Consider the following 14,852-nt stretch of genomic DNA (forward strand, 5'->3'; position numbering starts at 1 on the left):
ATTCTTATTTTCTGTACAGAGAGGCTCTGGGTCATCTACCTTTAGCTGCTTTAGAAATATGTCCTTTAAAAACATTTGATTTGTGAAATTCAAAAGCAGAGTTTCCAACTCTAAAAGCAGAGTTTCCAACTTCGGCGGTACAAGTACAAAGTTCACCCGAAGTATCTCAGGTGATTGGTCCATCTCATTTTGTGAGGATAACTGTACTAGCATTAGGAAACCTCAGTGTATGTACAGATGAAGTAAGCGTAAAGCTTACCTTCAACAGGGAGGATTCACCCCACCAGCTGTAGGACTTAAAAAGGCACAAGACTTTGCACCTAGAAAAGCTCAATTGAAAATAAAACCAGAAAACTGGAGACAGGTGAGAAAGGTTAAGCATAGCTTATAGTATTCTTGAAACTGTGGCAACCTTGCTTACTTTTTAACAAAAGTACAAATAAAAATCTCTTGAACTTATTGAATGGGAACTTGTTTAAGTCCAAACTGAAGACAAGGCTGAGCAGAATCCTACGGTTTAGTTAACTTGTGTCAAATGGGATGCGAAGGCAGCTGCAGCTTTCTGACAGAGGTGATCGAGGATGGCTGATAAAGTTTGCAGTAGCTCATAATGTCCCATGGGTTTATTCACTTGTCTGAACTGCCTAAAGGGCCAACTGCAGCTTAGTCATGTTCCTCTGGTGCATGTTGTGATGACGAACTAATTCATCAGACCTGGCAAATTTTTTTTGACAGCTGGGCCACCGGCAACTGAAAGGCTTTTCACCTGTTAACAAAACACCCTGTTATTAACTGGGTATACAGCTCGCCTGAGACACTGCTGTTTGTTTTCTTTCTGCAGGGCTGTGAGGGGCTGGGCAGAGCCCCTGCCATGAGCAAAGGCATCCCAGGCCATCCTGAGAGGGTGTGGGAGTGCCCTCAATCCCTGCTCCCATCGGCACTCGGGGCTTTCCTACACCTTCCTCAGCTCCTCTCTAACAACAGCCTTTTGAGACAACGTACAACATTTCGCAGTGGTTCGTTCCTGATGACAGGCTCTCACTGAACGCCGCACTGCCATGTCTGTGCTACTCTCAGCTCTCGAAGGAGCTAGTTTAAAAGTCACTCTGGCATTCGTGCAAGCTTCAGTCACACCTCGGGCTGTGGTGCAGACATACTGCTAGTCACCGTGAAAATTGTCAGCGACTATTTAGAGCTTGACCTCAAGTCAAGGAGAGTTTTTCAGCTAGTTCAATGACTTTTGGCTGAAGTTCTTTGAAATTGGTGAGTGTAAGTGAGTATGGTAGAAGTAACAGAGTTCAGCATGAAGACTGCTGAGCCTGAAACTTTCCCCCTACTCTCTAAATAAAGTAGATGAGCATCTATGGGAGATGTTAAAGGCTCAAAATATTCAGTATTTTTCAAACATCCCCATGAGCATAATCACTAAAAAAGACCATTCCATTTTAACAAGAACTGCCACCACCTTTCTACAGTTTAATCTGGTCTCTAATTCTCTACAATGTTTAAGCGGAATTTCAGGCCATGTTTCTGATGCCGTGGGAATGCTGATGGAATGCTTTCATTAGCTCAGAGCAGTGCCCAGTGATCCATGTTTCTTCTAGAATTGCATTTTCTCTTTTTTCCCCCCAAATATTTTTAAGTAGGTTCAGCTCTGGGGCTGGGCTCTTCAGTGTTGTCTACACACCTTGTACTCCCCAATTCAAGACACCCTGGGGTGGTATGAGCTCACCCAGACATCTTCTCCTCTTCTTTGCCTCACACCTTGTGCATTTCACAAACATCAAACTCAGACAAAAGGGGATCTGGGATTGGAGTAGACATGTATTTCTGTTTGCAAAATTACTTGCAATATATTTAAGGGTGTTTAAAATCTACTTTATCCACTTAATACACGTGCTGGCAAAAGCGCCAGCTATCTCACACGAGTGCATAAAACAGTATGAGAAAAAACTGATCTGGTCAGGGCTACTGACAAAAACCACAAATTGTATAAAGAGGTCTTCTTTCATCTCGGCAGCATCAGCAAAACCATCCTGTGAACTGCTGTGAGTTACCTATCACTGAACCACCAGAGTAAAAGCAGCAGAGTTTTGCTGTTTCACAAGCAATTCTGATTGTCCTCTCACAACAGGAGGCAGCTATCTCTATTAGTTCCGTGCTGGGCACAAGTTACTTTGTACAGCTTCTCTGTACAGATACCGGAGACCACATTTCCATTGCTAACAATGTATATAGATCTATGGAGCTGTCCTTCGATTCATTTTTTCCCTTTCTACAGCAAAGATTGCTGTCAGAGTAAAATTGCTTGTGGAGGCAAAACCCCCTGAATTTGTAGCTTAACAAATAGTTTGGCAGCTGACTTAAAATTCGGATGGAATTAGATTGAAGTCACCTATGCTTTCCTTCATCAAGATTTAACATGGAGCCAGTTAACCTGAGCTAGGTGTTTTGTGGCAAAATTTAGGGGGTACAAAAAAGAAAGAGGAACAAAGCTACAGGGCAAGATGGAGATCAAAGGTCCCCACCCACCACTCGTGCTCATTCCCCTTGGAATATGTGTATTTTACAGTCAAAGGAGCCTGACACATCCGAAGCTGCCAACAGGACATCACAGCAGCACGCAGCTGGGCGGCAGGGCTCGCACGCATCCTGAGCCAGGGGCAGGCAGAGAGCCCACCCAAAGGTCTGCGCTGTGAGGGCGTCAGTGCACAAGGGACACTGCTTTCAGCAGTGAGAGCAGCGTGGGCTTGCAGCGTGGAACAACTAGAACCGGGAGATGAGCTTCGCTGCTAAAAAGAGAGCAAGTTCTTCACTGATTTAGCTAACTTGGGGTAAAAAATTACTGGAGTCATGGAAGTCTTGAATTGGCCGATCAGGTAGCAAAGAACTGTGACGGGGAATGAAGTTTATCCTGGCTTGCTAGCATATGACAACCACTTGCCCACTTTGTCTCTACCAGAATGTTACCTCTTGCTGATGAAGAAAGTACCTTTCCTCATGCGAATGCACCCGGACCCAGGCCCTGCAACTCATCATGAGACTACGGGGAGAGCCCAGGAACACAGCCATGCCCTTCACCATTGCAGATTGCAAGTGTAGATATGGCCATTACTTGAAGCATCTATTTGGCCAGTGCCACAGAAAATGTCATGTTCTCAGGTGAATCATTTGCTTTATCAAAATTTCTCTTTTAGTTTTAAAAGTCTTAAATATATGTTTTTATGGTCCAGAAGAGAAATAAGAATCCTTAGCAGGGAGAAAAAGATTTTCAGGCTCCTTGTCCATCTGTACAGAGACTGAATTTAAAAGGTTAACACCAGTATAGAAAATCCTGTGACATCTAATAACATGTCAAAGTACTCGGTAAACAATTACTTTGTAAAAATACTGCAAACGTAGTGGAAAAGAATAGAAAATGTCAGTTCACAGGAGTAATTCTAAAACTTAAAACTAAAATACGAAGGTTGCTGCAGTTGCTCCTTAATGGTGTTTACATTTACAGGAGAGCAGAGTACACTAAAATGGCCCCCTATTTTTTCCCTGCATTTATACAAAATACTATGGTTGCCACAAAAAGGTCCTTGAATATTTGAGTAAGCTTTTACTTTAATGTCCACCAGTGTGAGTTTGCAAAAGGCACTCCTTTTATCTTCTGGGGAGATTACAGTACAAGCAGCAAGAGCTTTGCTGTGCTATCCTGCATTAGGCTCAGCAGACACTTAGGAGAAGCATGAGTAGGCATGAATACTTTAGATTACAGACCTTTGGCTGAAGCTGGAATTAAAATTTCTGTCTTGTAGGGATTTTTCAGTAAAGGCAGTAGATCAACTTGACATTTGTGGGCTGAGACTACGATGTTCATTTCACAATAGCTGACAAAATAGGTTTTGCCAAGCTGAAATGTCTTTAAACATGAAGAAAGCCTAGTTCCCAAAATTGTCTAAATCCCTTTGTGAAAAGTGACTGCGACACTTGGGGAATTTAAGTCACACAGAAAAACCAGCACAGTCTGAAATTCTTTCTATTATTTTGAATATTTAACTCCTGGTTAAGAGACTTTCTAATCATGTAATTTACAACAACATTGATTTAAACTTTAAAAATAATGAAATATAAATGTGAAGAAAAGTTTACGCACTTGTTTTACCTGTATGAGTCCTGGTATGAGTCTTCAGATGATCAGATCTGGAGAACTTTCTCTGACAGGTTTTACATTGGAAGGGCTTCACACCTGAAAAGACCAAAGGAAAAAATAAAATCTACTCTTATATCCCAGCATCTTTTGGAAGAGTGAAAGAAATCAGCTATTTCTGAATTTTCAAAAGCCTGAGGGAGTTGTTACTGTAACTGCTCCTCCTAAATTCATGTCTACAAGTGACAGAAAGTCATTAATGAGGCTACCATCCCATTGTAGCCTCTTCTTCTGATGTCTGGGTCTGAAGCATCCAAACAGCACCATTATGAACAAACACCCACTTACACTGTTGGACTAAGCAGGATCTGCAAATGTTAATTCTGATCCTGTGACTTGGCACCAGTGCTATCATGTATGAGCAAATATGACGTAAGAATAGAAGTGCAGAGGTATATATTTATATACTCCAAGTAGGCTTAACTTTACATTTCTACCTACTTTAAACTCTACATAAAAGTCTTGGGGACTGCTTATCACAGATACGTTCTAGCATGCAGTTGTTAAAAACGTATCATACCAAAAGAGTACTTCTACACCAGCTTTCAAAGACACTTCCTACATGTCCAAATAACACCATCTAAGTGAGATAGAACATCTTTACCAAGAAAAGTGGTAGGCAGAAATCCACCACAGGACAGTGAGTAAACCAGTTGTCAGGCCACTCCCTGAGATATAGGAGACCTAAATGCAACTTGTTGCTGCAACTCAGAGGACCACTCTGAAGCTCTTTCTCATGTTTCATGGAGTGTTCCCTCATGGTTCCACTCCTGGCTAGAAGGCTGGAGTCGTCACCACCTCATCTTCTGTGACTTGGAGAAGGGCTGCTGCCTCCCTTGTCAATCTAATTTAGACCTCCAAGAGCTCCAGAAATGCTGAAATGGGCTGTCTTGACATCTCCAGAAAATGGTGTATGTGCAAAAAACATCATACTGGATGCGGATTGAACCCACAAGCATTTTCAGCTGTCTCAGAACATTTCACCCTGTCAATGATCCACTCAATGTCCACTGAGAAAGATGGATCCTGGACACAAGCCTAGCTAGGACCCAGACCCATTCATGACTGCTCTGCCCTCTCCGCTGTACATAAACTGCTTTACACTTTCCAGGCTATTTTTACAATCCAACTAGCCAGATCTTTGATCTTTCTCTCCTTGCTGCTCCTGGAATCCTTCTTTAATTGGCAAGATTCAAAAAAGGTTCAAATCTAAGATGAAGTGGTTTGCTGAATTAAGATCTGAAGCATTACAGCTGGTATGGCTTTTCCACTTGTCCTATCCACACAGACGTGCGCAGTAATTCCACCAGCCTTCAGGTCAGGCACATGCAGCATTCACCTATCAGCACTGCCACACGAACATCAGAATAGCAACAGTAGTGTTTATCAGGCAGTTTCTTGCAGAACTGTTCTATTTCTTAAAATAACATATTCCCTATATTGGGGATACAGTATAAAGCACACAGTTTCATTAGGGAAGCTGTTCCAGAAAGATGGCAGCAGGATGAAAGTATACAACCATAGTAGTGCTGCAATGCTAATAAAACCCCCAGCTACAGTCATCTCCGAAAGCTAACTCCAAGGGTTTGGCACTATGGATATCGTGTACGAGCAGACACATCGGAAAAACAGAGGTTCAGAAGTTGACTTTTTGGATCACAGTTCACATCTAAAGATGTGAGTAGAGATGTGTTGTCAACAAACCTGTGTGTCGTCTTTGGTGCCGTTTGAGTTGGTCTGAACGAGAAAATCTTCGTTCACAGTCCTTAAAATCACACTGATAAGGCTTTTCACCTGTAAAGGACAAACAGTTTATCAGAGCATGTGGCTAGATGAGGGAACACATCAGGTAGAATGAGATGTAGAATTCTCTACTGCCTAAAGCATCTTAGTGGTACCCCAGGACTCATGTGCAGCTGTGTTGGGATCAGTGGGGAAAGGCTGGCATCATTCGACTGCATCCACACTTATAATGAATCTGCTCATTCTAAAAAAATAGCCCATTAGGTTAAAGCTACAAAAAATTTCCAGTTGCATGATTTTTTGTTGTTGTTGTTGGTTTCTGCTGGAAAAGAACAGGAATCTCTTGGTTTATATTTCTCTTAAAACCATATTATGCCCTTTCCACCTGTTTCAGTAATACATATTCTGTACAAAGGAACAACCTGCACTTTGCTGTAAGTTGTATTTTAAAGCAAAACCTAAACAAATGGCATCCATGTAGGCATCAATTCTAACCACCCTACATGAATTGTAAGAAACTGAGCAAAATTCAACCACAGAAAAATATATATTCTTTCCCAAATCACAAATGATGTTTCTTCCATAAAGCACCATTAAATAGAACTTCTCATGTAGCTGCACACCTCCTGCAGGCAAGGCTGTGAAGTATCACAAAGCACCCTGTAAATACAAACTCCTTCTCCACCTCCCATGCAGCTCAGCAGAGATCCTCGGGATGGCTTTTCTCTGGGACAAAAAGTGAGATTATGGCTCTTCAAAAAAATTAACCCCCTACAAGCTGGTGTCTCAAATGAATGTGGTTTTCAACCATGACAAAGGACCAACAATACACACATGCAAAAAGAAATGCAGCGATCAAGGAGCTTGAGGAAAGAGAGAGACACTGCTGGCATTAGCGTACCACAGAGTTGGTGAAATTCAGCCAGCACACAAAAAGTTAGTCCTCATGTTGCTACGGGAGTAGCTGTACGATCTTTCAGATCTGATTCACACACTGGAATCCCACAAAAGCCTCAGATGTAATCGCATTTATCCCTACATAAGGTCTGGTGACAGTGCCACAGCCCTGCACAGAGGCCTCAGCACAAGAAGTAATGAAACATCTCTCGCTCCAAAGCTGGGAGAATCCTGGGTTTTATCTGGAAGGTACATACAAGACCAGCTGGGACCTGCTTTGTCTACTGTGGAAAGCTGAGATCTGAAACAAAGATCCGGCAGGAAGGACCTAAGGAAAAACACTGGCTGACGTGGTAGTGGGGTTAATTTCTCTGGGTGTATCTTTAAAAACCTGTCACTTTCATAAATCTTCACAGGAAGTGCCTGCATTTCTGATGTTATGGTGATGAGGACAGGTACCTGGTTGTATCTCAGAATACCAGTGCAAACCAGTTCAGTTTAAAGCAGAAGCCTTCTGACCCAGGCGACAGAGCGTAGGTAGCACGTTAAGGACAGCATTGCAAATTCATACCAGTGCAGCTAAAATCAAAATCTTACAAAAGCAACCAAATCCGCAAGAACAAGCTAACTTCCTGTGCCAGTCACCCGAAGGAGTTTACTGACTCTCAGACCTAGGTGTGGGCAACTTCCATGTCTGCTGCCCTTAATTTATTAGCATAAGGGATTAAAGTTGCCACAGGTGTTTGAAATAGCTCTGTACACTTTGACCGCGTGGACTCCCCAGTGGGTGCCTGGTTTTCAGGAACCACTTACTTCCAAGGAATTCAGCCCTTTGGCAGATTTAAGAGGGGGAATGTCAGCAGAGCAGAATGCAGTGACAGGATGATTGTCTGCTAATTGCAACACAAGCGCAGAAGATGGTTAAGGAGGTATTTGAATAGAACAGTGTAGTGGGTCTGATGGCATGCACACAAAAGTATTTATTTAATTATTAAATTAAGGACACATTTGACCAATGCATATATTACAGGAATCAACCCAAGATGCTTACACAGAAATATGATGACATCGTCTAGAAAACAAAAAGCAAAGAAACAAAAAGAGGCATCCTAATTTCCCTTTCCTTCTATATCTTCCACATCAGCTAGTGCCAAGCAAAATGCCTGCCAAAGCCAACTGTCACATACCTGTTACCTCCCAGAAGTTCCTTCAGAACAGGAGAACAGAAATGTCCCAGATTAGAAATCGTCGGTGAGGACCTCGTTAAACCACTATACTTAGAGGGGCTGGAGCAGTGTCTGGTTTCCCCAGCCCTGTTAAAGCCTCTCCAGTAAAAGGCTAGAGTCTCTCAATGTATGAAAACTACCCCATAATGTTGTCACCTTCCTACAGGACCACAGACAATTTCCAAACAAAACAGGCAATGCAGCTTCCCGGGTCCTTCCACCTGTGCCTCAGAGGCTTTCAGGATTACTTATATTTCATTTTTGAGAGAGGGCACACAAACAAAAGGCTCAGCTCAGTGCATAATGGAGTAGTCAACATGAGAGAGGACAGAGGAAATAGCAGTTCTTTAATATTTAGGGAAATATTTAGAAAAAAATAAAGGTCAACAATGACAAACAGGTACGAATCAGCCTTTGCATATACCACAGTAAAGGTTTTTAATAAAATAAACCTATTTGTTCAAAAACAGTTAAACCAGAGGAACCTGCACATTTTCTCTGGAGCAAATTCATTTGCCCAGACACATGGGAAAAGAGAAATCCCGGCTGCTGTAGCAGCTGCACAAAATACAATCATTGCATGTAATTACAGAGTGCTCTAAGAGCAAAAGCCCACTGCTAACAAGCAAGCATGAGGAGAGCAGGCTGATTTTGAAACCAGAGGCTGCAAACCTGGGTGAGAATCTGAAGGTCTATACTCCCTGCACCAACTGAAGTCCCTTTTCTTGTGTATGCACTTAATCACACAAGCACAACACTGTAATCACAGCTTTACCTCAATAATGTAACATGTTTCTATTCAAAATAATTTATTTTAGCAAACGCAGATTAAACGTGTGTCTCTATTTGGTAGGGAGCCTTTACAGATAACGTTTTCTGTCATCTTCAGACCGTAGTTCAGGTGTGAGATGTCATTATTGTTTTGAGAATAATCTTGTATTTTAAATACATACGTTTATCATCTCTGCACACAGAGGACATAGCTCTGCCTTTCAAAGGTGGTGTAACGATGACTGTAAAGCACTTAGCAGCGTGGTGGCACATACCATACTAAAACTATTTTTGTCAAAGCAAAGAAATCATTGTTAGATGATTAGTATAAAAGTCATGATTAGACTGTGTTATTTACACCCCCCAGAGCCTCAGAAATTCACCACCGAGACCTGAGTCCCCTTCCATATAAAGGACAACCTTCATCAGTTACAGATTCTCACACCTCACTGTAAAATTCATACCCACAGTTGAGCATATTTCGGCTGAAGAATATCCCTGGCAAGCAGGCAGAGGGTATTTTCTCTGAAAAAATGCTCAGCTTTCCATCAGGATAAATCCAGTTTTTCCAGTGTGTGGCACTGAACGCAAAGGATCTCTGGCAAGAATGCTGTTTCCACCGTAAGTGAAATTTATGGAGGTCTAGACATCAATTTGTTTCTGCAAAGAAGTCTCTGAAGTCTGCCACAGGATGACAACTCACATTATTTGCTGTACTATTGAAAAATTAGATGTATTATTGCATTTCCTTTCAGAGGCCTATCTACTGCAGCAAAATACAGCAAGATAAGAAAAAAGCTTTTTTGGCTGAGCATGTTTCAATAAAGGCATTGTTAACAATGGACAAGCAGTCGCGGAAGGTACAAAATGTCAACATATTTTCAACTAACGCAATGTTGAAACACTGGTAAAACTGATTACAGAATCCAACTTTGTGTTTCAGGGCCTCGCTTGATTTTGCAATACTGCAACTGGTGCAGAATAGATCTGATGAGCTGGGCCTCTGCAGGTATCTATTATAGTAAGGAAAAAGATAATCAAGAGCCAACATTGTTCTGCAAAGATACTATCTGCTGGTTTAATATTGGATATATGTAACAACTTGTTTTCAGATCCTGTGGTCATCATTTTAAAAACTGCCCTACCACTACACTAAGAAAGGTGGAAGAGCTTCAAACCCACAAGTGCATCCAGAACCACCGTACAGGAGGACCAGTAAAATTCATGTTGGCTGTAGAGAGGTATACCAAACACAACCGAATTATCCTCCACTTGAGCTGACATCTGACAACTCTCCTGACTTCAGACTGGCTTGTCAGGATTCGTCCCCATCAAAACACTGAAGCAGAAGAGGAGACATATCCCTTTGTTTAGTAAGAGTATTAGGTGTTCTGTTTGCCAACTACTACCATAACTATTATCAATAAGACAAGCACTCCCCAAAGTTAGGACTAACAGACACAGGAGGAGACAAGAAATGGAGATCATCATATTCTAAAGTCTCTACAGGAACTGGAAAATCAGTAAGTAAAATTTCCAGACCATAATCATAGGAAATGGCTAGCAGCCATCCAACAGGCTGAGGACAAAACCCTGCCAGGATGATGAAGAGAACTCCTTTCTGATCCTAAATCTGAATGCATCAGCTAGGTGAGTTTCCAAGCAGTTCCCATACCAGCAGTGCGCTACCACTTGCTTTATCCTCTTTAGCTGCAACCAACCTCAAAATCTTACAAAGTCTTATCAATGGTAATGCTTGTATCATTCCCAAGCCTTGGGAATCAAGTTGCCCTGTTTGTTATGGAAAGTAACTTGCAAAGATTGTCAACACACCAAAATAGAGTGGCAGAAAGATCTGAGCCCACCTGTACGGAAGAGATGTTTGAGGAGAAAAAAAGGAGTTCTTCCTCTACCCTGTTCCACTATAGCACAAACCAAAGGAGGGGCACGTATGACCTCAAAGGCAATGGGAGAAGTTTCTTCAGGGCTGTCAGATGATCATAGTCCTAATCCCCTTCCCGCTATGTGTTTTGGGGCTCTTGTGACTCTGCATGCCCAGAGTATATGTGGTGTAATTCTGCAAATCTTCAGTTAAGGGGAAAAAAAAAAATCAATTTAAGCTGAAGTCCTTGTGATGCACCCAGGAATAACATTGCAAAAGCCAAGCAACTAAAGGGAATATAATACAGGACCAGACCAAATAAATTATGACTGTTAAAATACAATTTAGGAATGAAAGAAATCGTTATTTTGGGAAAAATCAGAACTGTAAACAGGCATACTTGAGCATACTGTAAAAGGCATACTTGAGCAAAATACTGCAGTTAATGGACCCCAAAAGATCACCACATTTTCTTGTTTCCAATTTATTTACAGATAATAGAATAGCATTTCTGTAGACCTTCATCTCTAAAGACTAAATTCCAGTTACAATTTAAATTATCTTGAACGTGTAATCTGAGCAACGCTGAAGATGTCTACCTGAATACTTTGTGACTGGCCCATTCAGAGACTGAAAATCCTTTGCAATGCTCATTTCTCACCTGTAAGTATTTTACACAATTAACTGATGCCACTACATGGCCTCCAGAAGGAAAAGTTATTATAAAACACCAGACAAGCTGACAGGTCACGCAGTATGAGCTGCCCTCCCCTCCTCTGTTTCACCCCTCTGACCTCCTGCCAGGTTAATGGCCAAGTGAACATCCATATTTACAGATTTTATCCACAGATCTCTAGATGAGCACAGAAAGAACTGTCTAAATGAAAATACGATAGGCAGTCCAAAAATGTATAAGGAGCATATCTAAAGGTTTATCATAATTCTACATTTCCAACAGAATAAATCTCCCAATAGGGAAAATAGCTTTGTTTACTCTTTGGCAAGGTGCATCAGAGCATTTGATTTTCACATTTTGAGATAGAACGTACGCTGCCTGAGCTCAGAGAGAATCCAGATCTTAGCCTACAAATGACTGGCTTCGGGCTCAATTCATGGAAAAATGCCGTTTGAGGAAACTCACTTGCCAGTCCCTGCCTCGACCCCCAACCAGAAAGGGCTTTCTCAGGAGGACAAGAGGCTGCTAAATGCCTAGGTTCCTCTTGCAGAGGAAACTTCTTAATAGTTAACAACAGTAAAGATTTGGAGCAAGCCTTGATGCTGCCAAATGGAGGGGACAGAGACAGGGACAAAAAAATTCACAGCCCTGCATGATGCCCTCTGACAGTAAGAGAGGGAGGGAGTTGATCTTCCTGCTGTCAGCACTGCTCTGTGTTTTTCTTCACTAGATTCGGTCTTCTGCATCCAGAAGAGGGATTGCCCAGCTGACAGAGCACATACATACCCATCTGACAGACCCTGTCTGCCCCTGACCTGGCAGATCATTTCTTGCACCTTATGCTATTTTAAAACCACCCTACCCACTCTGCTGTCCAGTGCTGTGACGTGATTTATACCAACCCATGCTGACACTCACCAGTGTGCTTTCTGCTGTGCATCTGTAAATGGGACAACTTAAAGTATCTCTTGTTGCAGCCAGGGTACGCACACATGAAGGGACGTTTTTCATTTGTCTCACTTGCTGATCGGACAATAGTCGGAGCTACTCCTGGCACCCGTCGGACATCCTACAACGACAGAGACTTGCTAGTGTAACGTGCGTGTTCTCAAGCTTTTACTTAACATATTCAAAGACAAACAAGCAGAGGCACCTCTCCAGGACAGAAATATTTAAATACACTGCAAAGTGGTAAGTTTATGTTACTCTACTTTAACAAAGTACAACCTTACTATACTATACCTTCATCTGTTAAACTCTACTTATTAAATTCTCACCAAATATTGATGTGCACGTTTACATGGGCCACGTTCTGACCTCATGTATAATCACACAATTCTGCAAGAACACTCATTGGCATATAAAGTAGTTTTAGGCTTATAGTAGTGTAAGGGGCATGAGCCAGAGTAGCATTATCCTCTTATTTTAAATATTCATATGAAGTTTAAGGACAGGGAAATTAATATATTGGGTTAACTCAAACTGGTAAAAAACAAAACAAGAAAGCCTGTCCAGGTGGAGCTGGTGAATAGTTCAGCCTTAATGCATTTTGACCACTGTCACAATGTTCCATCAAAGATGATCTTCTCCTTCTGGAACAATTAACTTCCTTAAAGAATGGCAACTGCTTAATTTATTCACTCCACAAAGCTGCTATTTCCGAGAACTTGCCACTGAATAATGACTTGTCAAACTGTACAGAAAAGGAAAAGATGCTGCCTACAAACACTGATGTACATTGACAACCAAGAGTAACGCAGGAGAGATACTACGTACTGACTTCGCCGTCAGTTTTAAGAATGTATAGCTTTTACAGTGGTATTTATTGATGATATGACTTTCAGAAAGGGAGGAAGTTAACTCCCTTGAATGGTAAGTTCCTTCCAAATACTCACTAATTACTTAGTCATTAGGAAACAATCCCTTACTATATTTTGTTTTAAGGAAATATATTTGCATTAGTGAAGTTTCAGAAATGCGTAAAAGCAGAATGTTGTCTAACACTTTTTTGTATATAGTTATCAGACGTAGTCTGTTGTAACCACAGAAGCTTCACACAGCCAGAGTGACCGGAGCTAGGAGGTGGGAACTGGACTGTATGTTTTGGAACATCCTGAGAGGCTGGTAAGGAATATTGCCCCGCAGACATACTTTAGAAGAAGGAATAAATAATTTTAAATGACTGTCAGAAAGAAATCTTACACTGTACTTCAGTGACTTCAGTGGAGTCAGAACACTCCATAAAGCATTTCTTGATAACACAGAGAAACAGCAAACCAAGGATGGATTTATAAATACCAGTGAAATAGCAAGCAAACAGTATAAACAGGCAGCAGTTTTACTTCGCTAGGAAGAATGTCCTACCATACTCACTTGTATGCCTCTAAAAACTCCGTGGGTGTGTATTCTGTACTGGGCCCCACAGCTGTACAACATGGGAGCACTGTGGTTCTCATTTTCATATCCTGCCGTATGGCTGTAAATAAAGAGGGGAGTAATGGGAAAATGAAATATTTTTCAGTACTCGGCTCCATGTGAGAGGTTTCATTTCTTAAGTCAGTGATAACGCACGCAGAGTTCGCTTTCATAGCCCGGATATCCAAGTTCAAATGCAATTCACCGAAGGAAGCCTGCTCTACCTTCGGATGGCTCTGCTCCCGCTGGCACAACGCACTGACTCCATCCATACATCTGTTAGTATCCAGTAGTAACCAGTAAAATAAAAATGTAAAAATTGCCATGAATTGAACTCTGATGTATTTCCACAAGGATTTTAGGTAAGAGGGAAAAATCCACATAGCAGCATGACTGTGTCATGTGCACATGTACACGTTATTTATCAGTTAAATGTGGGGCTGGCTATTGCTAATATCTTTTGGAATGAGCAAAATGCCTCAAGTTTCACATTAAGTGCAGTGGATTTTTGTCAGCACCTCATGACTCAGATATTACCAGATACTACCAAGAAAGTGATGACATTTATAAGAATAGCAGTCATGTACTCATAAACAGAGATTACAAATCAGCGTCCAAACTATTTATCCTACGTATCAGCTTGCAGGATGCGCTACAAATTACCCCCTTTTAAAAATACAAGTGAAAAACCAAACCCAGCCTCTCCTTACCAGGTATTTACATATCCTAGCAGGGGTACATTTTCAAGATTGCTCATGCAGCATCATCACAATAATGCAAAAAGTTTGTAGCTTTTGGTGTGTTTTGAGGGTGTCACAACCATATGTTCTATCTAGTTATATTCTCCAAAAGCCTATCTTCTCCTGTCCAGAACGTTAGGAACATTGCTGTGCTTCCTGGTAGATAAATTTGAGGGTTTAGTTTTAAATGTGTATGTTACATTAGTGTGGACATTGACACATGTATTAATATACATTGGCAGCAGTAAGTGTTCATGTTTTACACTGCACTAGAAATCAGAAAGGCCAGAACAAAACCCAAGGGCAC

General features: G+C 41.5%; 1 protein-coding gene across 1 annotated transcript; it reads right to left on the reverse strand.

The window, feature by feature from the left end:
• Window positions 1-644: 644 nt before the first annotated feature.
• WT1 (Wilms tumor 1) lies at window positions 645-13,866 on the reverse strand (the record flags this gene model as incomplete). The annotated part of the gene is made up of 5 exons (XM_010012316.1): window positions 645-766; window positions 4,151-4,234; window positions 5,900-5,989; window positions 12,309-12,459; window positions 13,764-13,866. Coding segments are annotated over 5 exons (550 nt in total), but the record flags the coding sequence as incomplete, so codon positions are not given.
• Window positions 13,867-14,852: the final 986 nt, after the last annotated feature.

This window comes from Nestor notabilis, unplaced genomic scaffold (genome assembly GCF_000696875.1).
Source record: "Nestor notabilis isolate BGI_N333 unplaced genomic scaffold, ASM69687v1 scaffold28603, whole genome shotgun sequence".
Taxonomy (NCBI): Eukaryota; Metazoa; Chordata; class Aves; order Psittaciformes; family Psittacidae; genus Nestor; species Nestor notabilis.